A 27,098-nucleotide genomic window follows, 5' to 3' on the forward strand; every position below is an offset into this window, starting at 1 on the left:
GGGCATGAATGGATGCACGGAGAAGGCAGGAGACTGGGACTCAGACGGAAACAGAATCAGTCATGATGAAATGGCGGCGCAGACTCGATGGATCTGATGGGCTGATTCTGCACCGATGTCTTATGGTCATTTTGTCTCGTGGACTTTCAGGGAGACAAATTCCACAGATGATTCCGGTTGGGTGGGGTCAACAACCCCTGCTTGTGAAATAAAACCCGCTGTTTACCGTGGAGGAGGGGGTTTCTTGCGACAGCAGTTGCCCGGATGGTGTGGCTATAATCTCTTAATGTTAGTGTTAAATAATGAACGTGAATAGACTCCTTTAGTTCTAGAATCACTGAGAAAATAATTGACAACATTTGTTCCTGTTGAGTGGGAGTTAATTACCGAACGTGTTTTCTCTAATTTCAGCAGAGATTCTAACTCTCCATCTTCCCGATTTATTAATCTAATACCAAATACACATGGACGGGAGGGATATGGAGGACTCTCCATATTCCAGTTCTAGCTCCAGAGGACCATAAGATCAGAAGACGAAATGTCAGAATTGGGCCATTCAGCCCATCGAGTCTGCTCCTGCAGTTCATGGCTGATCCCGGATTCCACGCAACCCCACACACCTGTATTCACACTATATCCTTTGATGCCCTGACCGTTCAGGAAACGATAGACTTGCGCCTGAGATGTAAGCAAGACTTGTCCTCCACCGCAGACTGTAGCAGAGCGTTCCACAGACTCTCATGCTCCATGATAGGTAATTGTAGTATGGCAAGCGGCTGCGGATTGTAACATTAACTCCGTGGTCACACTGGCGCTGCTCAGAATTCTGCATTCTGAGAGACATAACTACCTCTCAAAACTTCAGGAGCTTCACCGCACAGTCGGCGGTGACGTCACATGAAGCGGCTGCTGTGCAGAACGACTTTGAGGAACCTGCTTACAATCATGGGCACAGTATATCCCTCGGTTACTGACACAGGTAAACAGACAGGGCTCTCCATTACTTTAACCTCAGTAACACCTGCTCTCTATGCTCCGGCAAACATGGAACATCATTCACTGCATTATTAAAATGGATATTTTAAATATCTGGCAAATTGACTTATAAATAAATAACTTCAGACCGCCGTTATATCTGTTTCTGTGCTCCATATTCACTGTCCCTGACGACACTGAAACATTCTTTAATCTCACCGAAGAGCGCATCGCGGGAATTGCAAAACTTCGACGTTGAAGTGGTCGATTGAAGTGGAATATGGACAGAAACTTCACAGAAAGGCCCTGTCCTGTGTTCACATAATCTGTCGCATTGCGCTGTCTATAGTCAGCACTTAGAATTGATTGGGCAGAAATAGTTTTTGATTGAAACAATATCTGGCACCAATAGAATCTGCTGCTGAACCTAGGTTTTGTCTGAAATCGAGTTGGTATGTTGTTTCTGTAATCGGTACTATTGAATGGAAATTAATGCAATGAGCTACCTGCACAATTACAGTTCATTTGCAGGTAGATCCCTGCGCTGTCGCGGTTGTAGCCATTGCTCACGGTCCATTTATATTTTTCCTGTCATTTTTGTACAGATGTACATCTACAACGTGGCCGCGGTTCCGTCACCCAGCTTACAGCTTCGCGTCCTCTCTCCCTCATCCCCTCGGGCCGACTCCCCAAAAGCCCGCCAAAACTAGCTTACAGACCCAGAAGAGAGAATAACATTAATCCCAACTGGTTAACAAATGAATGCAATTCTCGTTATCAGTAAATTTTCACCCAAACAAGCTTCCAGCGCTCTTTTATAACAAAGAAGCATTCTTACTTTTAACAAGACAAAGAAGCCATTTTGATTAACAGACGGAGTAACAAAGAAGAAACGCCCTTTACACTCTCCCCCCACCAAATAAAAGTCATGTCCTCATGACTTCTAAATAACTCCCCAACCCTTCCTGCCAATACACACCCTAACCCAGGCACAAACAGTGACATTGCTCCCCAAACAGTAGACCTCACGCCCTGTTCCTCAGGTGCTACATAGGTCAACTTATCTGGGAGTTCCTTAACCCTCCGAGACCTCTGTACCCCTTCTGCAAAACCCTCCAGGCTCGGACACAACCGGGGATACTGCGGGTCCGCTTGCCAACTCCTCTCTCAATCTCTCACTCATAACCCCACTGCAACTCTGAGCCCCCTGCTCTCCACGGCTAACCCTCCCCACTACACCTGACTCAGTGGTAGAAGGGCAAAGGTCTCTTCCTCAAACGAGGGGGTTAGCAAAAGGCAGCACGTACCACACATCCAGCGCATCATCCTTCGAATCAGTATTCTTCCTCACTTCTGCGATCGGTAGCTGCTGTTTGATCTTCTCCAAACGGAAGCACGTGGCCTGTACTGCTCCCCCAGCCTCTTTAGCCTCCCGCAATCGAGACATCAGCTTCCTCTCTGGCTCCTCCAACTCCCGCCACAGTCTCAACAATTCTGTATTCACTGCACTTATCTCCAGCTTTTCCTTCCTGATGACTTCTTCTAGGTCAACCTTCAGGGTTTCCACTTCATTTGGACTGTCGATGGTCATCTTCAGGTTGCCTTCAAACCTCCGCTTCCCTCTTCCAAGATCTGTCCGCAATTGCTTCACCTCCTCAAACTCCCGTCTCCGGGCTCTCGGTTTGCTGTTACTCTTAATCAGATAACTTTCTTGGTCTCCCAACTGATTCCGGATCACTTTCTCCGGTTTCTGATGAGAATTCGGCCTCTCCATCTCCACATCAAACTTGATTCCGTAGAGACAGTCACTCACGAGCTGCGACCTTCGCCAGACCTGGCACGTGTCCAGAGAAAGCTTTAGCTCTTTAGTTCTCAGTCGCTCCTGCAACAGTCTCGCTTCAGATTCTCCCGAGGCAAATCCAAATACCAGGAGAACATCCACATACGCCAAAACTCCAGACACCTCCACATCCCCCATGGTCTTCCACATGCCCCGCGGGAAGGTTGCAAGGGCTCCGGATATGCCCTCTGGCATCTTTTCGTACCGGAAGAATCCTAGGGGACCTATAAAGGCCGTCTTCTCCTTGTCGGCCTCACTCATCGGGATCTGGCAACATTCGCTCCTCAGATCCAGCACCTTAAACCACTTCGCACCACTCAGACAGGCCATCGCCTCTTCGGCCCTCAGGGCCGTATTCTGGTCAGTGACAGTGCGCCTCTTCACCGCACTATACTCCACACTCACGCTGCCTACGTCTCCTACGGTTTCAGGGCCCAGTCGCCGCGACCTCTCTCTCTCACCGAGGTATCTTCAGCGGTCAACTCCCCTCCCTCGTGGTATTTCGGAGCGTCCACTAAGAGGGGCTCACACTCAGATACTTGCCCCAGGCCGTACCATCACCGGCTCTCGTTTGAATTCGGTACCGGCCCGTGGCTATTACACAAGTCCTCCCAAGCAGCTCGAAACTCTGGGTTTAATAAATAATAATAGACAGTACACCATATGCCATTAAATGATAACACTTTATAGATATTACTAGAACTATGTGATTAATAATGATACAATATATATAAAGGAAAAGAAAATAAAGAAAAGGCGCTAAGACTTATCAAAGTCCAAACCACTTCGTGTACAACCGTTGGAGCTCAATTAACAAAGTCTTCTGGCCACCATTTGATCCCCTCCGAACTCCTCGACTCGTAGCTCAGGAACACCCGAAGTGATCAACCAAGCACATCTATCTTCGTCTTCTCTCCTCGCCGAACATCCTGGCCTCGGAGCCCCACTCGGGGTCCGTTCCTCACCCAGTTTACAGCATCGCGTCCTCTCTCTCTCTCTCACCCCCTCGCGGCGATCTCCCCAAAAGCCCGCCAACAGTAGCTTACAGAACCAGAAGAGAGAATAACATTAATTCCAATTGGTTAACAAATGAATACAATTTCCGTTATCAGTAAATTTAACTCAAACAAGCTTCCAGCACTCTTTTATAACAAAACTAAGAAGCCATTTGATTAACATACGCAGTAACAAAAAAGAAAAATAAACCCTCTTATACTAATAAGAAACCCCCTCTACACAACGTTCTCATGGATGCTGCCCGACCTGCTGAGTTCCTCCAGTGTGTTGTACGTGTTGCCTTTCCCAGCGTTTGAATGCCACCGATCCTTGAATGTGGAGTTGGAGATGCGGGAGAAGACAGCGCCCCACTGGCGTTTAATATTGTGGATCCGTGAAAGATAAATCAATTCTGTATCAAATCCCATGTCGCTGCCAAACTCACAATGTACACCAGAAAGGCCACTCGGTCTATCTGCTCTCTGCCCAGGTTTCTGTTCCATATCCGTATTTTAAAAAATATCTCTCATTCTCCCTGTTGCAACTTGTCACCACTCCGTGGGAGAAGAGATTTCCCTTGAATTTCTTAGAATCAGAGAAATCTGCAGCAAATTACAGGCCCTTCGGCCCACAGCAACCAACTCTAGAAAATGCCTAGAATTACCCTACGACAGAACCCTCTATTTTCCTAAGCTCCATGTACCTCTCTAAGATTCTCTTAAAAGACTCAACTGTACCCGTCTATACCACCGTCGCTGGCAGTGCAGTCCACACACCCACCACCATCTGTATAAAAAAATATATCTCTGACACCTCCATTGAACTACTTCCAAGCACCTTAACTATGCCCCCCCCCCTTTTGCTGAGTTCTTCCAGCGTTGTGTACGTAACTATGCCCCCCACGTGTTAGCCATCTCAGCCCTGGGGGGAAAAAAGCCTCTGACTTTTCACACGATCAATGCCTCTCATCATCTGATACACCTGCATGAATTTCCTGCATGATTTTCCCCAGGCTAATTAACACCATGATCTCGCTGAGTATTTGACCTTCCCCAGGTCTCTGGACTAAGGTGGTTAAACTCCTATTTCCCTGCTCTTTTCAAATTTTGTGTCATTTTCACCAATTTCAAAGGACTGTGCCTCAGACAGCTGGGTTGCTGCAATGCACCTCTAAAGCCTGACAGCAGACTATCGAGTGAATCTTCAGTGGAGCAGAGTCAGAAACCAAAGAGTTACCAGCATCAATCAGGGCTTTGGGGCTCTGGAAAGAGGTGGGGTCTGGAGGTTACGAGCATTAGGAGGAAGAGGAACCAGATCAGCAGGATGTGGCTATGAATGAAAGATGAGAAACATTTGGAAACTGGTTAATTGAAAAACAAAATGGTTAATTTCTACAAAATATTGCAGGTAATCAGCAGGTCAGGCAGCAAATGTGGAGAGGAATAAATGGGCAGCATTAAATCCGAGCCCCTTCAGCATGTCTAGACTGTGTACTCCTCTGCTTAGTTGCTGCCTGAACTGCAGAGCTCCTTCAGTATTGTGTGTGTGTGCGTCTTTGTATTTCCAGCAACTGCAGAATCTCTTTTGTTTCACATCTGCATTTGTAAGGGGAGTGAACTTTGGCATTAGATACACGAAATGCCTGTTGATATTGAGTGTATCGTTTATGGGAGCCGCTTTTTGCGTTAAGAAAGCTGCTGAGTTTTCTACACACAAAAAAAAACTGAGATATGGACAGGAAACCGAAGCTTGCAGAACTTTTTAATGGCACCGTGAGTACCCATAAAGCCGCGCGATTAAAATTTCGCTGTTGTTTGAAGCACCGATCAAATACGCAGGCGCAGGGTTGCTGCCGTCTCCGATAACTACGCATGCGCGCAGTATACAAAATGTCGGGAGGAGCGGAAAGGTAAGGGCTTTTTCGACTCGAATTGAGTGACAATTGCTGTGAGAACCGGAGACTGTAGCCCGCAAACTCGGCACAGGCAGGTCTTTTTCCTCTCTCTCAGCCCCACGATCCGTACGCGGGCCCCGGGGAGCTTCTGGCTAATCAGGGAATGGGAGCAGATAGATCTCACAGACAGAGCTGAGCTCGAGCAATCTGAATGCAAGGATTAGGAACTCGGAAAAAAGAGAACAAAATCTTTCTATCAGCTGTTGAGAAAATCACCTTTGTTCTGCCTCCAACCGCAGCAAGAGAAAACCGCAGCTGCTGGAAATCCGGAGGAATTTCACACAAAATGCCGGAGGAACTCAGCATTAGTACTCTTTCCCATAGATGCTGCCCGGCCTGCTGAGTTCCTCCAGCATTTTGTGTGTGTTGCTTGTTCTGGAGTTTTCTACACGTGAGGATATGTTTTGACCTATTCTGTCAGGGTACATAATGATATCAAACAACTTTGCCCTGGGCAACAAGTAGCTTTCAGATCACAAATGTGCCAGACTCCAATGAGACAGACTACTGCCCTTCCCTTCATATTCATTGGCATCACCAAGTTCATCACCATCAGTCACCTGAGGCAGGGTTCAGGGGAAATATTTATGCCCAATACAGAAAATGGTGTTACCTGTGTGTATTGTGGTGATGCAAAAATTGCTGGAGAATTTGCAAGTGGAAAGAAGGGGAGTGATATTTGGAAGCCTGACTTTTTAAAGCATCATTTAGCAAGAAAATTGCATACAGTGTCATGCAAAAATTTGGGCACCTTTCTGTTCCTGTGAATAGCTAAGCGAGTAAAACAATGACCTGATTTCCAAAAGGCAAATGTTAAAGATGTCACAGTGTTTAATATTTTAAGCAAGATTACTCTTTTGTATCCATCATTTACAGTTTCAAAATAATAAAAAAGGAAAAGGGCCTGAAGTGAAAGTTTGGGCACCCTGCATGCTCAGTACTTAGTAGCAACCCCTTTGGCAAGTATCACAGCTTCTAAATGCTTTCTGTAGCCAGCTAAGAGTCTTTCAATTCTTGTTTGGGGATTTTTGCCCATTCTTCCTTGCAAAAGGTTTCTAGTTCTGTGAGATTCTTGGGCCGTCTTGCATGCACTGCTCTTTTGAGGTCTATCCACAGATTTTTGATGATGTTTCGGTCGGGGGACTGTGAGGTCCATGGCAAAATGTTCAGCTTGCGCTTCCTGAGGTAGTCCATTGTGGATTTTGAAGTGCGTTTAGGATCATTATCCTGTTGTAGAAGCCATCCTCTTTTAATTTTCAGCTTTTTTACAGACGATGTGATGTTTGCTTCCAGAATTTGCTAGTATTTAATTGAATTCATTCTTCCCTCTACCAGTGAAATGTTCCCCGTGCCACTGGCTGCAACACAAGCCCAAAGCATGATCAATCCACCCCCGTGCTTAACAGTTGGAGAGGTGTTCTTTTCATGAAATTCTGCACCCTTTTTTCTCCAAACATACCTTTGCTCATTGCAGCCAAACAGTTCTTTTTTAACTTCATCAGTCCAGAGGACTTGTTTCCAAAATGCATAAGGCTTCTTTAGATGTTCCTTTGCAAACACCTGATGCTGAATTTTGTGGCGAGAGCACAGGAAAGGTTTTCTTCTGATGTTTCTTCCATGAAAGTCATATTTGTGTAGTTGTCCCTGCGCAGTAGAACAGTGCACCACCACTTCAGAGTCGGCTAAATATTTTGCAGTCAAACAGGGGTTTTGATTTCCCTTTCTGGTAATCCTACGAGCAGTTCTCTCGGAAGGATTTCTTGGTCTTCCAGACCTCAACTTGACCTCCACCATTCCTGTTAACTGCCATTTCTTAATTATGTTACGAACTAAGGAAATGGCTACCTGAAAACGCTTTGCTGTCTTCTTATAGCCTTCTGCTGCTTCGTGAGCATCATGTATTTTAATTTTCAGAGTGCTAGGCAGGGACTTAGAGAAGCCCATGGCTCTGATTGTTGGGACGAGGTTTGAGGAGTCAGGGTATTTATAGAGCTTTGAAATTTGCAACATCTGGCTTTTCCTAATGAAGACTGTGAACATGCCATTGCTCTAACAAGCTAATTAAGGTCTGAGACCTTGGTAAAAGTTATCTGAGAGCTCAAATCTCTTGGGGTTACCAAACTTTTGCATGGTGCTCCTTTCCTTTTTTTTTCCACTCTGAAATTGTAAAAACAAAAGTAATACTCTAATCTTGCTTAAAATGTTGAAAATAATGTTTCATCTTTAACTTCATGACTTTTAGAGATCAGTTCATCTTCTCAGGACTTTATTCCTTGGAATGTCGAAGATTGAGGGGAGATTTGATTGCGAAAGAGGGGCATAGATGGTGTAAATTCATTTTGCAATCTTTTTTTATTGATTTCTGTTACGAAAACCCCGTAACCAGGTAACTTACCAGCAAAGATAGATGGATTAGCTGAGTCGGATGCTACTATTTTCAACCGTTTTATTCAACAAGGGCACAAACGTATGGTTAATACAAAACATTCAGATCATCAAAACTCAATCTAAAACACCGGTGTAATAATAATCATTCAAAACACAAGCTCGATCGTCATCTAGGGGTAATGTAGATTTTATATCGTTCACTGGATATCTAAAAGTCTTTTAGATCACGGCAGTTTCACTTAGTTGCCGGCGGAAGTGTCGCGTTGGTGCACTTTTAGTTAGAAAGACAGAGAACATGAAGCATTTACCCGACAGGTTTTCCAACCTGTAGGAGGTAGTCGGAAGTCTCGTTGGGGGAATGGACTCTCATCTGTGGCTTCCCCTTGTTACGAAAACCCCGTAACCAGGTAACTTACCAGCAAAGATAGATGGATCAGCTGAGTCGGATGCTACTATTTTCAACCGTTTTATTCAACAAGGGCACAAACGTATGGTTAATACAAAACATTCAGATCATCAAAACTCAATCTAAAACACCGGTGTAATAATAATCATTCAAAACACAAGCTCGATCGTCGTCTAGGGGTAATGTAGATTTTATATCATTCACTGGATAGCTAAAAGTCTTTTAGATCACGGCAGTTTCACTTAGTTGTCGGCGGAAGTATCGCGTTGGTGCACGTTTAGTTAGAAAGACAGAGAACATGAAGCATTTACCCGACAGGTTTTCCAACCTGTAGGAGGTAGTCGGAAGTCTCGTTGGGGGAATGGACTCTCATCTGTGGCTTCCCCTGTAGCTAGGCCGTCTTCCGTGGTGAAGTCGCCAATCCCAGGCAAGGGAAGGACGCACACGAACCCCACCACCGGCTGTAGCTATTAAAACGCTGTCGCAGGATTTCTAGCGTTTCTCCTTCGTGTATTTCCTTGGTGCATCTGAGGGTCCTCCCCTCAGACCCGCCTTTATACTTCTTCACGAGATCGCAGGTGTCAATCAAGTTGCAGGTAATGCGATTTCTCTCTCAACCAGCCCACTTTGCCCGAGGGCTTTTCAGGTGGTCTCCATGAGACAATAGGCAAAGTCACTTTTATTCTGCGTCTTGGAAGAACGTGGTCTTTCACACGTCTCCCTCTTGGGTCAGTTGACCCCCCTTAACTAGAGTTCTTGCGATTTTCACAAAGGAGGGGGCCAACGGCATAACACCCTGTAGCTAGGCCGTCTTCCGTGGTGAAGTCGCCAATCCCAGGCAAGAGAAGGACGCACACGAACCCCACCACCGGCTGTAGCTATTAAAACGCTGTCGCAGGATTTCTAGCGTTTCTCCTTCGTGTGTTTCCTTGGTGCATCTGAGGGTCCTCCCCTCAGACCCGCCTTTATACTTCTTCACGGGATCGCAGGTGTCAATCAAGTTGCAGGTAATGCGATCTCTCTCTCAACCAGCCCACTTTACCCGAGGGCTTTTCAGGTGGTCTCCATGAGACAATAGTCAAAGTCACTTTTATTCTGCTTCTTGGAAGAATGTGGTCTTTCGCACGTCTCTCTCTCTTGGGTCAGTTGACCCCCCTTAACTAGAGTTCTTGCGATTTTCACAAAGGAGGGGGCCAACGGCATAACACCTCCCCCCATAATGGGTTTTTAACCAGCGGTTAAAACCAGGTTGACACAGGAATTATTTTTTTTTGAATCTACATACTACACAAGCTTTTCTCTTCACAGAGTACTACTGTTATACATTCAAGTCAGTATCTAAACAGGTAACAAGTACAGTGCCCCTTTTCTTTAATACCTTAACCTCATGTGCCCTACTAACGCCTGGTAGCATCAAACTTCAGCTCAATAACCACCTTATTTATTTGCTTTCTTCAGCAACATAACTAAGGAGGTGTGATCTTAGCTTACATACATCTACAAAGGTTCATGCAAAAGACAAATTTTTATGTTACTTTCAAACTTAACAGTCAAGCTTCCATGGGTGTTGTCTTTATTATTCACATACTTTGTCAAAATCCCTTAAAACCAGATTCTGCTATTTTAAAAATTGCGTCCCCATTAACCCTCACCTTTTTTCCGGTTAATTCCCTCGTGGCGATCTTGGGCACCCTGGCGAAATAGGCTTTCGCCCGCTGCTTTCATAGGAGTTATTTTATCAGCGTGTTCCAAACTTAGACCGCCCAATTCCTTAATTTTAGGCAATTTGTCGTTTTTCTCTTCAGGACCCGTCATGCTATTAGTTTCCAATTTAAGATCCGCAAGCGATCTCGCTTTGTTCAGACAGCATTTCAAATTCTGCCTTTTTACACCACACTCTGGAATAACAATAGCGTGTGGGGCCCCTTTACCTTCCAACTCAACCTGTAATTGATTCCCAGGCTTTGTGGTACCAAGCCATTGTCTCTGTAGCCTGGTTGCTGCTTTTGATATCAGTCCAGCCTTTAAATTTTCTTCATTCAATTTGGGAACTACACATCCCCCTTTCCCTTGAGTTCCGTGACTAGGTTCAGCACCATGTGTATCCCCATCTTGGACACACTCAAACGGGACATTGGCCTCTTCCAGGTTTTCAACACCCGTACCTTTTTCAAATTCTAACGTCCCCCCCTCCTTCCAGTAACTCTCCAGGCAGCCCCCTGTTGGGGAAGGCGCAACCCTGCGAGCTGAAACAACCTCCTCGGCCATGTCAGCTGACTTCTCCACAGCAAGGATACCCTTCTCCTCTAAGACTGCCCTCATTTCACTTTCGGGACCATCGAGAACATCTTTAGAACTCTCAACTTCTCCAAACAATTCTGCCAAACCAGACAGATCAACCACGTCCAACTCTGGACGTTTTAACAGCTTTATCCGTTTCTCATCTTTATTTCCTACCTCTAGGACCTTTCTCTTCACTAAGGGGGGAGCTATCTCCTCGCCCTTACCCCCTTTTACTTTACTACCTTCCGTTTTACCACCCTCTGAACCCTCGTGGTGTAGGGTCGGTAAAAACGTCTGGGCCAATTTCAACCTGCGCGCTGTCCCAGCCGCCGCTCTCGACAGGCTGCGAGTGACCGCGCATGCGCGATAGCTCGGGGACTCCATGGGCGTTTCCCATCTTCCCACCCGCGAGGTCATTACCCAACAGGAGGTCCACGCCCTCCCCCGGTAACTCCGGCAGGACTCCTAGCTCCACAAGTCCCGACACCAACTCGCAATCGAGAAAGACCCTATGTAAAGGCACGACCACGGTCTGGTTCCCGATTCCTCTCAGGGCAACCTCCCCCGTCCGAGGGCCGAAATTTAACACATTACGGCTAATTAACGATAGTTCCGCCCCCGTGTCTCTCCAAATTCGTACGGGGATGGGGGGGTCCCCTTCCCTCAAAGACATGGTTCCTTTGGAACTAAATGTCTCCGGCCCCTCCGGTACTCCATCTACCTGGGGCCCTCTTGTCAACTTCCTGATTACCACTGCACGCCCGATAGGGGTCGCTGCTCTCTCCCTCTCTGGCTCCTTTCTCGGAGCAAAGCATTTTGATGCAATATGTCCCACCTTTCCACAATTAAAACAGTTTAAACCAGGAGATCTCCAGGTTTCCTGTCTGTTATCCTCACTTTTTGTGCTAGCTCCCGGCGGAGTTTCTCCCTTAGCCGGCGGACTTTCCCTACCATTCCGACGGTCTCTCGGGTAACTTTTTGGCGAGGAAAACTTTTGTGGGTTAGGGCATATTCATCTGCGAGCCTAGCCATCTCTGAGATGGACTGATTCGTCCTCTCATTTAAATACATTCGGATCTCTTCCGGAACGCAACCTTTAAATTCCTCAATCAAAACTAACTCCCTGAGACACCCATAGTTCTCGGCCACCTTTTCAGCTGTGCACCAACGGTCCAAGAGCACACCCTTCTCATGGGCTAGCTCGGTATACGTTTGATTCCACCCTCTTTTTAAATTTCGGAACCTTTGTCTATACGCCTCAGGTACTAACTCGTAACCTCGGAGAATGGCCTCCTTTACTTGATCATAATTCCCGTTCCTTTCTGTGGGCAGCGCGGCATATACCCGCTGTGCTTTTCCTCGTAACACACTTTGTAACAACGCCACCCATTGCTCTCTGGGCCACTGCTGATTCCCTGCCACCTTTTCAAAGAGCAAGAAATAACTATCAACATCTGTCTCCTCGAACGGGGGGACCAACCTCAACGCCCGACTAATATCAAACCCCTCCTCTCTCTCTTCCCCTTGAGTTCTTCGCTCTTGCTTTCGCCTGTCCAGCTCCAATTCATGGTTCCTTTGTTTCTCTTTCGCTTCTGCTTCTAGCTGCTTTAGTTTGAACACATGCTCTCTTTCCACAGCCCTTTCCTTTGCGGCTCTTTCTTTTTCCCTCTCAGCTCTCTCGGCTTCTCTTTCCCTCTCAGCTCTCTCGGCTTCTCTTTCCCTCTCAGCTCTCTCGGCTTCTCTTTCCCTCTCAGCTCTCTCGGCTTCTCTCTCTGCAGCCTTCTCAGCTGCTTCTACTTCTAGCTGCTTTATTTTAAACTCATGTTCCAGCCTTGCTTTCTCCAACTCTGCCTGATTTGTCCCACTCACTAATCTCCTTTCGGGAATATTTTCCAACTCCTCAGCTGCAAACACCTTCTTCCCAACGTAATGCTGTTGTATGACCCTTCGCACTTCCTGCTTTTTCATTGCTGGCTTCACCGCTGTGAGGTCTAATGCCTGCACCAAACTTACCAAGTCTGATTTTGTAGCTTTCCATAGCGCCTCTACCGTCGGGTTTCTCCTAAATTCCTGCACATCCATCTTTGCTGGTTTCTCGTCTGGCTACCTGCGTAACCAGATTTAAGTTTGGACTTACAGCCCGATTCACTGACCCTCCCGTTTGGTTTCAAATCCCGGACAAGCCCCCACTTGTTACGAAAACCCAGTAACCAGGTAACTTACCAGCAAAGATAGATGGATTAGCTGAGTCGGATGCTACTATTTTCAACCGTTTTATTCAACAAGGGCACAAACGTATGGTTAATACAAAACATTCAGATCATCAAAACTCAATCTAAAACACCGGTGTAATAATAATCATTCAAAACACAAGCTCGATCGTCGTCTAGGGGTAATGTAGATTTTATATCGTTCACTGGATATCTAAAAGTCTTTTAGATCATGGCAGTTTCACTTAGTTGCCGGCGGAAGTGTCGCGTTGGTGCACTTTTAGTTAGAAAGACAGAGAACATGAAGCATTTACCCGACAGGTTTTCCAACCTGTAGGAGGTAGTCGGAAGTCTCGTTGGGGGAATGGACTCTCATCTGTGGCTTCCCCTGTAGCTAGGCTGTCTTCTGTGGTGAAGTCGCCAATCCCAGGCAAGGGAAGGACGCACACGAACCCCACCACCGGCTGTAGCTATTAAAACGCTGTCGCAGGATTTCTAGCGTTTCTCCTTCGTGTGTTTCCTTGGTGCATCTGAGGGTCCTCCCCTCAGACCCGCCTTTATACTTCTTCACGGGATCGCAGGTAATGCGATCTCTCTCTCAACCAGCCCACTTTGCCCGAGGGCTTTTCAGGTGGTCTCCATGAGACAATAGTCAAAGTCACTTTTATTCTGCTTCTTGGAAGAACGTGGTCTTTCGCACGTCTCTCTCTCTTGGGTCAGTTGACCCCCCTTAACTAGAGTTCTTGCGATTTTCACAAAGGAGGGGGCCAACGGCATAACCAAATAAAGAATATACAAATCAGAAGAGGAGTTTAACAAGTAGACAATATAAAAGACATATAAACAGCAATAGTAAAAACAAAAATTATATGATATCAAAATCAAATAAGTAAAATATTATGCTGTTATATATACAATGGTAAAAAAAAACTACAACTCCTCATAATAATCAGAAAAAAAGGATTGGAGATTTTATCGATAAGGGAAAAAAACCCACTAACTAAACTGAAACAAAAAACAAAAAAAAGAAAGAGGAAAAAAAAGGAAAGAAAAAGAAAGATTGGGCAGTCCAATTGAGGATAAAATTAAAGAAAACAGAGAGAGAGAAAAAAAAACACATCCTTCCAGTCATCTCCAAACCATCATGGATAAGGATTTTCCCCAAAGAGAATTTAAAAAATAAATAAATAAAAATAAATTAAATCATGTGAAAATATTGAATAAAAGGTCGCCAGACTTGTTCAAAATTAAAGGATGTATCAAATGTTCGGCTTCTAATTTTCTCCAAGCTTAGACATGACATAATGGAGGAGAGCCAATAGAAAACAGTAGGTGGGTTAGATTCTTTCCAATGTAGCAAAATAGCTCTCCTAGCTAGTAAAGTTGAAAAAGCTATCACATGTTGGGTGGAAGCAGACACTTTGCTTGCTTCCTCTGGAGTAATCCCAAAATTTGCTGTAAGTGGATTAGATTGAACATCCATATCTATAACTTTAGATAATATTCCAAACACATCCCTCCAAAAATTATTTAAAGTTACACATGACCAAAACATATGAGTTAAAGTAGCCATTTCTGTGTTACATCTGTCACAAATAGGGCTTATATTTGGAAATATATGCGCCAATTTATCTTTGGACATATCTATGTACTATCTTAAACTGAATTAAGATATGTCGTGCGCAGATAAATGAACTATTGACTAAATAATAAATTTTACTCCATTGATTATTTGAAAGTGAATATTGAAGTTCTACTTCCCAGGTACGTTGAACCCTATCATTAGGCGACATGCGAGCATTCATTAACTGTGTATAAATGATAGCTATTAATCGTTTTTGAAAAGGTTTAAACTGAAAAATAACATAAGCCAAATTTGAAGAGCAGGCCAAGGGGTCATTCGGTAAAAAATCGCGTAAGAAATTCCTAACCTGTAAATACCTGAAAAAATGTGTATTAGAGATATCATATTTATCCATTAACTGTGAGAAAGACATTAAACAGTCTTGTAAAAACAAATCTAAAAAAGTTTTAATTCCCTTAATTTTCCATGTTAAAAATGCCTTATCTAAAGTTGATGGTATAAAAAAGAAATTAGAATAAATATTACTAGGAAGTAAAGAATCATTTAATTAAAAAAATCTACGAAATTGAAACCAAATTTTTAAAGTATGTTTAAGAATAGGGTTAAGAGCTTGTCTACCTATTCTGGAGAACAAAAACGGAAGAGGAGCTCCTAATAAAGAAGCTAACGAAAACCCCATTACTGAATTTTCCTCCAACTGTAACCATGAAGGGTGATCTTGGTCGTCTGTATCATAAATCCAAAAAGTAATATAACTAATATTAATTGCCCAATAATAAAATCTCAAGTTTGGTAAAGCCAGTCCTCCATCTTTTTTGATTTTTGTAATGAAAGTTTATTTACTCTAGAGCTTTTATTATTCCAAACCTAAGATAAAATCAAAGAATCTATTTTATCAAAAAATGTTTTTGGAACAAAAGAGGCAACTGCTTGAAATATATATAAAAATTTCATTAGAATAACCATTTTTATAGCATTTATTCGACCTGTCAATGACATCAACATAGGTGACCATTTAGAAAGCGCCTGTTGAGTATTTTCAACTAAAGTGAAGGTGTAAATTCAAGCTGGCTTTTACCACTGATTGATGTGGGACTACAACCAGTGGCCATGGGTTAAGCGTGAAAGGTGAAATGTTAAGGGGAACATGAGGGGAAACTTCTTCACACAGACGGTCATCCGGGTGTGGAATGAACAGCCATCATGAGTGGTGCATGTGAGCTCAATTTCAATATTTAAGAGGTTCGTATAGGTACCTGGATGGTAGGGATATGGGAGTGGGCAATTTAAATAGTTCAGCACAAACTAGATGGCCCAAAGGGCCTGTTTCTGTGTTGTACTTTTCTACAAGAACCTGAAATATTACAAAAATTCACTCTAAGATCTTTTAACAGCTGTGTGGACCAACCATTCATTTTAGCAGGAATTTTTTATATGGCTTTGAAATTGTGGCACTTTAAGTTAATAATACATAAAAGAAGATCCCAGCTGCATGTCAAGAAAGATTGTTTGCGTGAGACTGTTTCAGTTACTGTGGGGCCAGGCACCCATGCAGCTCAGCAGGAGCAGGGAATAATACCAATGGAGAGAGTCAAACTGAGCCAAGGCACAAATTGGAGATGGCAGAAATGCCCCATTCTTATAGAAACAGGAACAGCATCAGGGAGTTGATGGTCATTCCAGATACCAGCACTCTGCCCAGTCAGGAGATGATTTCTCTGTCCAACTTGGGTAGAACCTCACTCTAACAGTGTGATACAGATCAAACCTTGGCAACTCAAGTAATCTCATCTGTAATGTTGTCCTACACCCATTGATGGATTTTATAAATCTTTTTACAGGTTAAAAATGAGAAGGAATTTGTCTCCAGGAATCTCAAACATGGCATGCCAGTTTTGTTGTCTCTGTCTAGATGTTTAAGAAATGGGGCAAGGGATTCAATCGACCGTTCTTCATTTGACCAACCGTCATTTTACACAGGAGAAAAGCTGTTCACCTGCTCAGACAGTGGGAGTGGATTCACTCAGTTATCACAATTGAAGGTACATCAACAAGTTCACATTGGCCAAGGCCATTCATCTGTTCTGTGTGTGAAAAAGGATTCAGTTGGTCTTCCCTCCTGTGGACACACCAGTCAGTTCACACCACACCGGGCAGAGGTTGGCCATCTGCTGAACTTCTGGGAAAGGATTCACTCAGTCATCTGACCTAATGGCTCACCAGCGAGTTCACACCAGGGAGCGGCTGTACACCTGCTCAGTCTGTGAGAAGAGATTCACTCACTCTTCCACGCTATGGAAACATCAGCGAGTTCACACTGGGGAGAAGCCGTACACCTGTTCAGTCTGTGGGAAGGGATTCACTGAGTCATCCACCCTACTGGTACATCAGCGAGTTCACACTGGGGAGAGGCCATTCACCTGCTCAGTCTGTAAGAAGAGATTCACTCGGTTATCCCACCTCCAGAGTCATCAGCGAGTTCACACTGGGGAGAGGCCGTTCACCTGCTCAGAATGTGGGAAGGGATTCACTGAGTTATCCAACCTACAGAGTCATCAGCGAGTTCACACTGGGGAGAAGCCGTTCACCTGCTCAGAATGTGGGAAGAGATTCACTGAGTTATCCAACCTACAAAGTCATCAGCGAGTTCACACTGGGGAGAGGCCGTACTCCTGCTCAGAATGTGGGAAAGGATTCACTGAGTTATCCACCCTACAGAGACATCAGCAAGTTCACACTGGGGAGAAGCCATTCACTTGCTCAGTCTGTGGGAAGAGATTCACTCAGTTATCCACCCTACAGAGTCACCAGCGAGTTCACACTGGGGAGAAACCGTTCACCTGCTCAGAATGTGGGAAGAGATTCACTCAGTCATCCACCCTACAGAGACACCAGCGAGTTCACACTGGGGAGAAGCCGTTCACCTGTTCAGTCTGTGGGAAGAGATTCACTGATTCATCCACCCTACAGAGACACCAGCAAATTCACACTGGGGAGAAGCCGTTCACCTGCTCAGTCTGTGGGAAGGGATTCACTCAGTCATCCACCCTACAGAGTCACCAGCGAGTTCACACTGGGGAGAGGCCGTTCACCTGCTCAGTCTGTAGGAAGAGATTCACTCATTTATCCAGCCTACAGAGACATCTGCAAATTCACACTGGGGAGAAGCCGTTCACCTGCACAGTCTGTGGGAAGGGATTCACTCAGTCATCCACCCTACAGAGTCACCAGCGAGTTCACACTGGGGAGAAACCGTTCACCTGCTCAGACTGTGGGAAGGGATTCATTTATTTATCCAGCCTACAGAGGCATCAGCGCGTTCACACCGAGGAGAAGCCATTCACCTGCTCAGAATGTGGGATAGCATTCACTCAGTCATCCCAACTGCTGGCACACCAGTCAGTTCACAATGGGGAGTGGCCATTGTTATGAATCGCTAGGTTTCATTTGCTGTAGGCTGTCATTCTGAGAGAGAGATATTAAGGTGATTCAGTCTGATTTGCAGCTTGTTTAGTTGTAAGCGAGGACACAGACACTCAAGAGTCAGACGGAGATGAAAGAGGTAAAATGGAAGGATGAAAACCAGGGAACTAATGGCCAAGGATAACTGTTTGGAACTTTCCTATGCCCACAAGGGTGGATTAATCATCGATTCACCGTACATCGAATGTGTAGTTGTCACCTCGTTTGATCCATAGGAGTGGATCTGATTTGGGGTATCCTGTGAAGACTGCTGATGTGTTAACCCTTGCCTGGGTGTGGTGTGGTAATTCACTTGAAGATGATACTCCTTGTGACAAGTCACTTTGTGTGATAATTAGTATGTGAGATTTTGGAATGATGACAGATAAAATCTACAGCGACTGTTCTCTCATTTTGCCACCATGGAACCTGAGGAATTTGACATAATTGCCTTCTCTCAACATTTACCCTGGATTACAAATATCTCTCTCATCACCTATTCTGTGGATAAACTGAACTTGCCTACTTTACCATCTCAAGACTCTAAGCCTTGATTCCCCCGAGCTCAATAGTTTGGGCAACACACACAAAATGCTGGTGGAACACAGCAGGCCAGACAGCATCTATAGGGAGGAGCGCTGTCAACGTTTCGGGCCGAGACCCTTCGTCAGGACTAACTGAAAGGAAAGATAGTAAGAGATTTGAAAGTTGGGGGGGAGGGGGAAATGTGAAAGATAGAAGACCGGAGGAGGTGGGGTGAAGCTGAGAGCCGGAAAGGTGATTGGCAAAAGGGATACAAAACTGGAGAAGGGACAGCATCATGGGACGGGAGGCCTAGGGAGAAAGAAAGGGGGAGGGGGGCACCAGAGGGAGATGGAGAACAGGCAGAGTGATGGGCAGAGAAAGAGGGAACAAAAAATCTAAATATATCACGGATGGAGTGAGAAGGTGAGGAGTGGTGTTAACGGAAGTTAGAAAAGTCAATGTTCACGCCATCAGGTTGGAGGCTACCGGTAGATAAGGTGTTGTTCCTCCAACCTGAGTGTCGCTTCATCTTGTCAGTAGAGGAGGCCATGGCCTATTCTGCTTTGATAGTTGATGAAGCAGCTGATTATGACATAGTGAAACAGGCTGTGCTCAAAGCTTACGAGTTGGTCCCAGAATCACACAGGAAAAAATTTGGAAATTTGTGAATCAGACTTATCTGGCATTTGCTTCTCAGAAGTCTGTGTGTTTTGACCACTGGTGCATGTATAAAAATATAAATGATGATTTTACAGATAGAAAGAGTTGGTTTTAATTGAAGAATTCGAAAGGTGCGTCCCTGATGACATAAAGACATATTTAAATGAAAAGGATGCTGCCACTTTGCAGGAGTCTGCTAGATTAGCAGATGAGTTTGCTTTAACTCCTAAGGTTAAGTTTATCCCGAATAAGAGCTTCCAAAAGAGTAGCAGGGATAACCAGGGCAAACCAGAAATTAAAGTTTGGACTAGTGATAAGAGTAAGGATGAAGGGAAGCAGTTGAAGGAGAAATATTCTGGTCTTACTTGTTACTGTTGTAAGAAAGCTGGTTATGTGATGGCTAATTGTTCTGTCCTGAAGAAGAAAAAGGAAAAGGAGGCAGTCCCAAATGCCTATGTTGAAGCACCTATAAACCCACAGGGTTCTGAACATTCTGTTGAGGCTCAGTTAAGGTCTGAGTTAAGAAAGGATTCAAACATTTTATGTCAGATGGGATTGTATTAGTAAATGAATGGTCAACCCCGGTACCAGTGAAAATTCTTCGAGTTACTGGGGCTCCTCAGTCACTCGTTCTAGGAGGCTGTGGTGGCCAGTGCTATAATATTTGCTGTTGTGTGCTGGGGCAGCAGGCTAGGGTAGCAGTATCAACAAACTCATTCGTAAGGCCAGTGATGTTGTGGGGGTGGAACTGGACTGTCTGACGGTGGTGTCTGAAAAGAGGATGCTGTCCAAGTTGCATGCCATCTTGGACAATGACTCCCATCCACTCCATAATGTCCTGGTTAGACACAGGAGTACATTCAGCCAGAGACTCATTCCACCGAGATGTAACACTGAGCGTCATAGGAAGTCATTCCTACCTCTGGCCATCAAACTTTACAACTCCTCCCTCGGAGTGTCAGTCACCCAGAGCCAATAGGCTGGTCCTGGACTTATTTCCACTTGCATGATTAACTTATTATTATTTAATTATTTATGGTTTTATATTGCTATATTTCTTCACTATTCTTGGTTGGTGCGGCTGTAACCAAACCCAATTTCCCTCGGGATCAATAAAGTATGTCTGTCTGTCTGTACGTTAGACAGCGTTCTAAAGTTTGGTGATGAGACTGACACTGCTGAGGTAAATCTTATTAAAGGCATTGGGGGCGGCATGGTTTCCGTGCCATTGCACAAGGTAACTTTACTGTCAGGATTGGTTTCGGGACCTGTTAAGATCAGATTATGCTTCAGTTTACCGGTGGGAGATATTACTTTGCTGTTAGGGAATGACCTGGCAGATGGTAAAGTTGTTCCTGCAGTGCAGTTGACAACTAACCCAACCACTGACGACCCACAGATGGATTTTAACATTTATCCTTCCTGCACAGTAACTTGAAGTATGGCTAAACAGTCTGCTGATGCAGACGGTTCTGTGCAGCATGATTCTGATACCCATGATAGCCAAAATCGGGATGCAGGTTATGAAGACCAGTCAGGGACTTTTCTGCCTTCATTGTTTCAACAGGATTCAGTTAGTAAGTCTGATGAGAAAGATTTATCCCTGTCTAGGAAGGAGTTTATAGCAGAACAGAACGAAGACCCTGATATTGAAGCTTTAAAAGAAACAGCTCTCTCAGATGATGAGATTAAGAAAGTGCCAGTAGGGTATTATCTCAAGGATGGAGTGCTAATGAGGAAGTGGAGGCCACCTGCTGTACCTTCGAGTGAGGAATGGGCAATTGTTCACCAAGTTGTAGTTCCTAAAGTTTATAGGACTGAAATTTTAACTTTGGCCCACAGTATACCCTTACGTCGACATTTTGGAGTGAATAAAACTAAACAGGATTATCAAAAAAATGTTACTGGCCTAATTTGAGGACAGATGTTGTGACCTTTCGCAGAACCTATCACACTTGTTAAGTTGTGGGTAAACCTAATCAGGTCACCCCAGTGGCCCCACTGCAGTCTAAACCTGCATTTGGTGAGTCCTCTTCAAAATTTATAGTGGATTGTGCTGGCCCTTTGCCAAAGACTAAAGCTGGCCGTCAGTATCTGCTAACTATTATGTGTACTGCATCCAGATTCCCAGAGGCAATACCTCTCAGAAATAATAAAGGTAAAACTGGCGAAGGCTATTACCAAGTTTTTTTTTACTTTATTTGGTTTGCTGAATGAAATCCAGTCTGATCAAGGAAGTAATTTTACATCTGGGTTATTCCAGCAGGTAGTTTATGAACTGGGAACTAAACAAATTACAACATTTGCATACCATCCAGAATCACAAGGGGCTTTGGAAAGATTTCATTCTGCCCTCAAAACAATGATTAAGACATATTGTGTTGAAAATGGAAAAGACTGGAATGAAGGAATACATTTGCTTTTGTTCACAGTAAGAGAGTTGGTACAATAATCACTGGGATTTACTCCATTTGAACTTGTATTTGGTTGTAGAGTGAGGGGACCTTTGTCCTTGTTAAAGGAACAATGGATTGATGGGGATGTACCTGTTAACTTGTTAGACTATGTTTAGATCTGGATCTGTTGTTGTTTGTCATCTATATCTGTAATCTGGATGATAGTGTGGTTAACTGGATCAGCAAATTTGAGGATGACAACAAGACTGGGGGTTTAGCGGACTCCGAGAAGACTATCATGGCTTGCAGTGTGATCTGGACCAGGTGGGAAAATGGTTTTAGAAATGGAAAATGGAACTTAATGCAGACCAGTGTGAGTTGTTGCACTTTGGTATGACCTACCAAGGGAGGTCTTTCACAGTGATTGGTCGGGCACAGAGGAGTGTTGTGGAAGAAAGGGACCTGGGAATACAAGTCCTTAATTCACTGAAAGTGGTAGATAGGGATGGAAAGAATGATTTCAGCCCATTGCCTTTAATGAACCAAAGTACTGATAACAATAGATGGATGTTATGTTGACTTCTAGAAGACATTGGTGAGGCCTAATTTGAAGTATTGTGTGCAGTTTTGGTCACCTACCTACTGGAAAGATGTAAAAGAAGATCAGAGATTTCAGAGAAAATTCACAAGGATGTTGCCATGTCTGGAGGACTTGGGTTATAAGGAAAGATTGAACAAATCAGGACTTTATTCCTTGGAATGCAGAAGATTGAGGGGAGATTTGATTGTGATATGGAGGCACAGATAGTGTTAATGCAAACTGGCTTTTTCCACGAAGATTGGGTGGGATGACAACCAGAGGCCATGGGTTAAGGGTGAAAGGTGAAATGTTAAGGGGAACATGAGGGGAAACTTCTTCACACAGACGGTTATCCGGCTGTGGAATGAGCAGCCAGCACAAGTGGTGCATGCGAGCTCGATTTCAACATTTAAGAGGTTTGTGTTGGTACCTGGATGGTAGAGGTGTGGGAGTGGGCTGTTTAAATATTTCAGCATAAACTAGATGGCCCAAAGGGCCTGTTTCTGTGTTGAAATTTTCTATGATTGTGACAAGAACCTGAAATAATACAAACATTCACTCTAACCCCTTTTGACAGCTGTGTGAACCAACCAGTCATTTCAGCAGGAATTTTTCATATGGCGTTAAAACTGTGGCACTTAAATACGGAAGAACAGAAGGGATTAGGTATGCCTTTTACAGTGAAGGAGGTTAAAGAAGCTCTGGGATCACTTCAAAGTAATAAATCTCCAGGAGAAGATGGTTTTCCACCTGAATTTTATAAAAAGTTTAAAGATTTATTAATTTCTCCCTTTATGGAGTTAATACATCAAGCGGAAAGAACGCATAGACTTCCAGAATCTTTTTCAACAGCTATTTTAATAGTATTGCCAAAAAAAGATAGAGACCTTTTAAAGCCAGCATCATATAGACCTATTTTTTTATTAAATACTGATTATAAAATTTGAAAACAATAAAAAAAGTTTAAAAAAAATCTTATCTAATAGATTATCTAAATGCTTATCAAAATTAGTGCATATGGATCAAACAGGATTTATCAAAAATAGACAATTGGCAGATAATGTAACCCGTTTAATTAGTATAATTCATTTAGCGCAAAAGAGGGAGGAAACGAGTGTGGCAGTTGCTTTAGATGCAGAAAAAGCATTTGAAAGATTGGAATGGGATTTTTTATTTAAGGTATTGGAAAAATATGGATTAGGAACATCATTTATAAAATGGATTAAAACCTTAAATACTAATCCCAAAGCTAAAGTAGTGACAAATGGTCAAATTTTGACACCATTTCAGTTAACAAGATCAACTAGGCAAGGTTGACCATTATCACCTGCTTTGTTTGTGTTGGCAATAGAGCTATTAGCTGGATTAATTAGAATGGACCCAGATATTAAGGGTTTCAGAGTTAATCAGGAAGAATACAAGATTAATTTATTTGCTGATGATGTTCTACTTTATTTAACAGATCCATTATCTTATAGATTAGAAGAATATGGGAAAATATCAGGTTATAAAGTAAATTGGGATGAAAGTGAAATTTTACCTCTTACTAATGGAGATTATAGTCAATGTCGATTAATAACTCAATTTAGATGGCCGGCAAATGGTATAAAATATTTAGGTATAAGAGTTGATAATGATATAAAAAACTTATACAAATTAAATTATTCACCACTTTTGAAAAAAATTCAGGAAGATCTTGATAAATGGATGGCATTACCAATAACATTAGTAGGTAGAGTAAATACTATAAAAATGAATATATTCCCTAGACTACAATATTTATTTCAATCATTACCAATACAATTACCCCAGAAGTTTTTTCAAGAGTTAAACTAATATGTGAGGAGGTTTGTCTGGAAAGGTAAGATGTCAAGAATATTGTTGGAAAAATTGACATGGAAATTTGATCTAGGAGGGTTACAACTTCCAAATTTTAAGAATTATTATAAAGCAAATCAACTTAGATTTATTGCATCTTTTTTTGAGAAAGATAAACCGGCATGGATTAGAATAGAACTAGATAAAATAGGAGAAAACGTACCAGAAGATTTTATATATAAATGGGAATCTAAATGGATACGGGAAAAGAAAGAAGCTTCTATATTAAAACATTTGATTAATTTATGGAATAAGATAAATGTTGATGATGAGACAAAAAAATCTTTATAAGCAAAGAGATCTTTAATTCAAAATAGACTTATTCCTTTTACAATGGACAATCAACTTTTATATAATTGGTTTCAAAAAGGGATTAGATACATAGGAGATTGTTTTGAAGGAGGTATATTAATGTCATTCGATCAATTAAAGAATAAATATAAAGTATCAAGTAACACTTTATTTTGTTACTTTCAACTAAGGGCTTATATAAGAGAAAATCTAGGTTAAACAATGTTATTGCCGAAATCTAATGAAATAGAAATTTTAATTCAAAAAGGAAATATTAAAAAAATTATATCTTGTATGTATAATTTGATTCAAAAACAAATTTGAATCTTGTCCATAAGTCAAGACAAAAATGGGAAAGTGATTTGAATATTAAAATTGAAGAAACAAATTGGTCAAGAATATGTCTTGATAGTATGACAAATACAATAAATGTTCGGTTAAGATTAGTGCAATATAACTTTCTACATCAATTATATATTACACCACAAAAAATAAATAAATTAAATCCAAGTTTATCTGATCAGTGTTTCAGATGTAACCAAGAAACTGGTACATTTTTACATTCTACATGGTCTTGTTCTAAAATTCAACATTTTTGGACAAATTTAAGAATTTTACTGGAACAAATTACGGGAATACAACTTCCTCATAGTCCAATATTACTTTTATGAGGTGATATTGAAGGGATAAAACCGAAACTCAAACTAAATAAATATCAGAAAGAATTCATAAAAATTGCACTGGCAGTAGCCAAAAAGGCTATTGCAGTTACTTGGAAATCGGATACATATTTAAGTATAGATTGTTGGAAGAAAGAAATCTATGGCTGTAATCCATTAGAGAAAATTACTTATAATTTAAGAGATAAATATGAAACATTTTTGAAAATTTGGTGCCCTTATTTACAAAAGACAGGACTAAATATATAGGTGCTCTGAAGATGAAACAATTGGTTACTTGGGGAAAGAAATAAATATACATACTAAAGTTATTAAGAACTCCATGGAGCATGTGGAGATCTTCCAACAACCAGGCACTTTCTTTTTCTTTCTTTCTAACTTTCTCTTCTTTTGATATAGGGAAGTTAGAGGGGAGGGGGGAAGGGATATATACATTTTTTTCCACACTTGTAATTACTTAAAAACACAATTAAATATATAGTTTTTAAAAAAAACTGTGGCACTTTAAGTTAATAATACATAAAAAGAAGATCCCAGCTGCACGTCAAGAAAAACTATTTATGTGAGAGTGTTTCAGTTACTGTGGGGTGAGGAACAGATGCAGCTCAGTGGGAACAGGGAATAATACCAATGGAGAGAGTGAAACTGAGCCAGGAGACGGCAGAAATGCCCCATTCTTTTAGAGACAGGAAGAGCATCGGGGATTTGATGGTCATTCCAGATACCAGCACTCTGCCCAGTCAGGAGATGATTTCTCTGTCCAACTTTCGTTGAACCTCACTGTAACAGTGTGATACCAGATCACACCTTGACAACTCAAGTGATCTCATCTGAAATGTTGAACTACACCCATTGATGGATTTTGTAAATCTTTTTACAGGTTAAAAATGAGAAGGAATTTGTCTCCAGGAAGCTCAAACATTGCACGCCAGTTTTGTTGTCTCTGTCGAGATATTTAAGAAGTGGAGCAAGGGATCCAATTGACCATCCTTCCTGCTGAGACTGTGGGGAAGGTTTCACTTGGTCATTTGACCAACTGGCACGCCTGTAATTTACACAGGAGAAAGGCCTTTCACCTGCTCAGACAGTGGGAATGGATTCACTCGGTTATCACAATTGAAGGTACATCAGCAAATTCACACTGGGCAAGGCCATTCACCTGTTCTGTGTGTGGGAAGGGGTTCAGTCGGTCTTCCCACCTGTGGACACACCAATCAGTTCACACCACACTGGGCAGAGGCTGGTCATCTGCTGAATTTCTGGGAAAGGATTCACTCAGTCATCTGACCTAATGGCTCACCAGCGGGTTCACACTGGGGAGAAGCCATTCACCTGCTCAGTCTGTGGGAAGAGATTCACTCATTTATCCCAACTACAGAGTCACCAGCGAGTTCACACTGGGGAGAGGCCATTCACCTGCTCAGAATGTGGAAAGGGATTCACTCAGTTATCCCACCTACAGAGTCACCAGCAAGTTCACACCGGGGAGAAAGCGTTCACCTGCTCAGAATGTGGGAAGAGATTCACTCGCTCATCCACCCTACAGAGACACCGGCGAGTTCACACTGGGGAGAAGCTATTCACCTGCTCAGTCTGTGGGAAAGGATTCACTCAGTCATCTGCCCTACTGGTACATCAGCGAGTTCACACTGGGGAGAAGCTGTTCACCTGCTCAGTCTGTGGGAAGAGATTCACTAATTTATTCAGCCGACAGAGACATCAGCGAGATCACACTGGGGAGAAGCCGTTCACCTGCTCAGTCTGTGGGAAAAGATTCACTAATTTATCCAGCCTACAGAGACATCAGCGAGTTCACACTGGGGAGAAGCCATTCACCTGCTCAGAATGTGGGAAGAGATATGCTGACTCTTCCGCCCTAAAGAGTCATCAGCGAGTTCACACTGGGGAGAGGCCGTTCACCTGCTCAGTCTGTGGGAAGCGATTCACTCATTCATCTCACCTACAGAGTCATCAGCGAGTTCACACTGG

General features: G+C 43.0%; 1 protein-coding gene across 1 annotated transcript; it reads left to right on the forward strand.

Moving 5' to 3' along the window:
* Positions 1-5,686: 5,686 nt before the first annotated feature.
* Positions 5,687-20,733, forward strand: LOC140724496 (uncharacterized). Its single transcript, XM_073038942.1, has 3 exons — positions 5,687-5,720; positions 16,479-18,035; positions 20,715-20,733. Exons 2-3 carry the CDS (start codon positions 16,849-16,851, stop codon positions 20,731-20,733), a joined length of 1,206 nt encoding a protein of 401 aa, XP_072895043.1. The 5' UTR covers positions 5,687-5,720; positions 16,479-16,848.
* The last annotated feature ends 6,365 nt before the right edge of the window (positions 20,734-27,098 follow it).

This window comes from Hemitrygon akajei, unplaced genomic scaffold (genome assembly GCF_048418815.1).
Source record: "Hemitrygon akajei unplaced genomic scaffold, sHemAka1.3 Scf000254, whole genome shotgun sequence".
Classification (NCBI taxonomy): Eukaryota; Metazoa; Chordata; class Chondrichthyes; order Myliobatiformes; family Dasyatidae; genus Hemitrygon; species Hemitrygon akajei.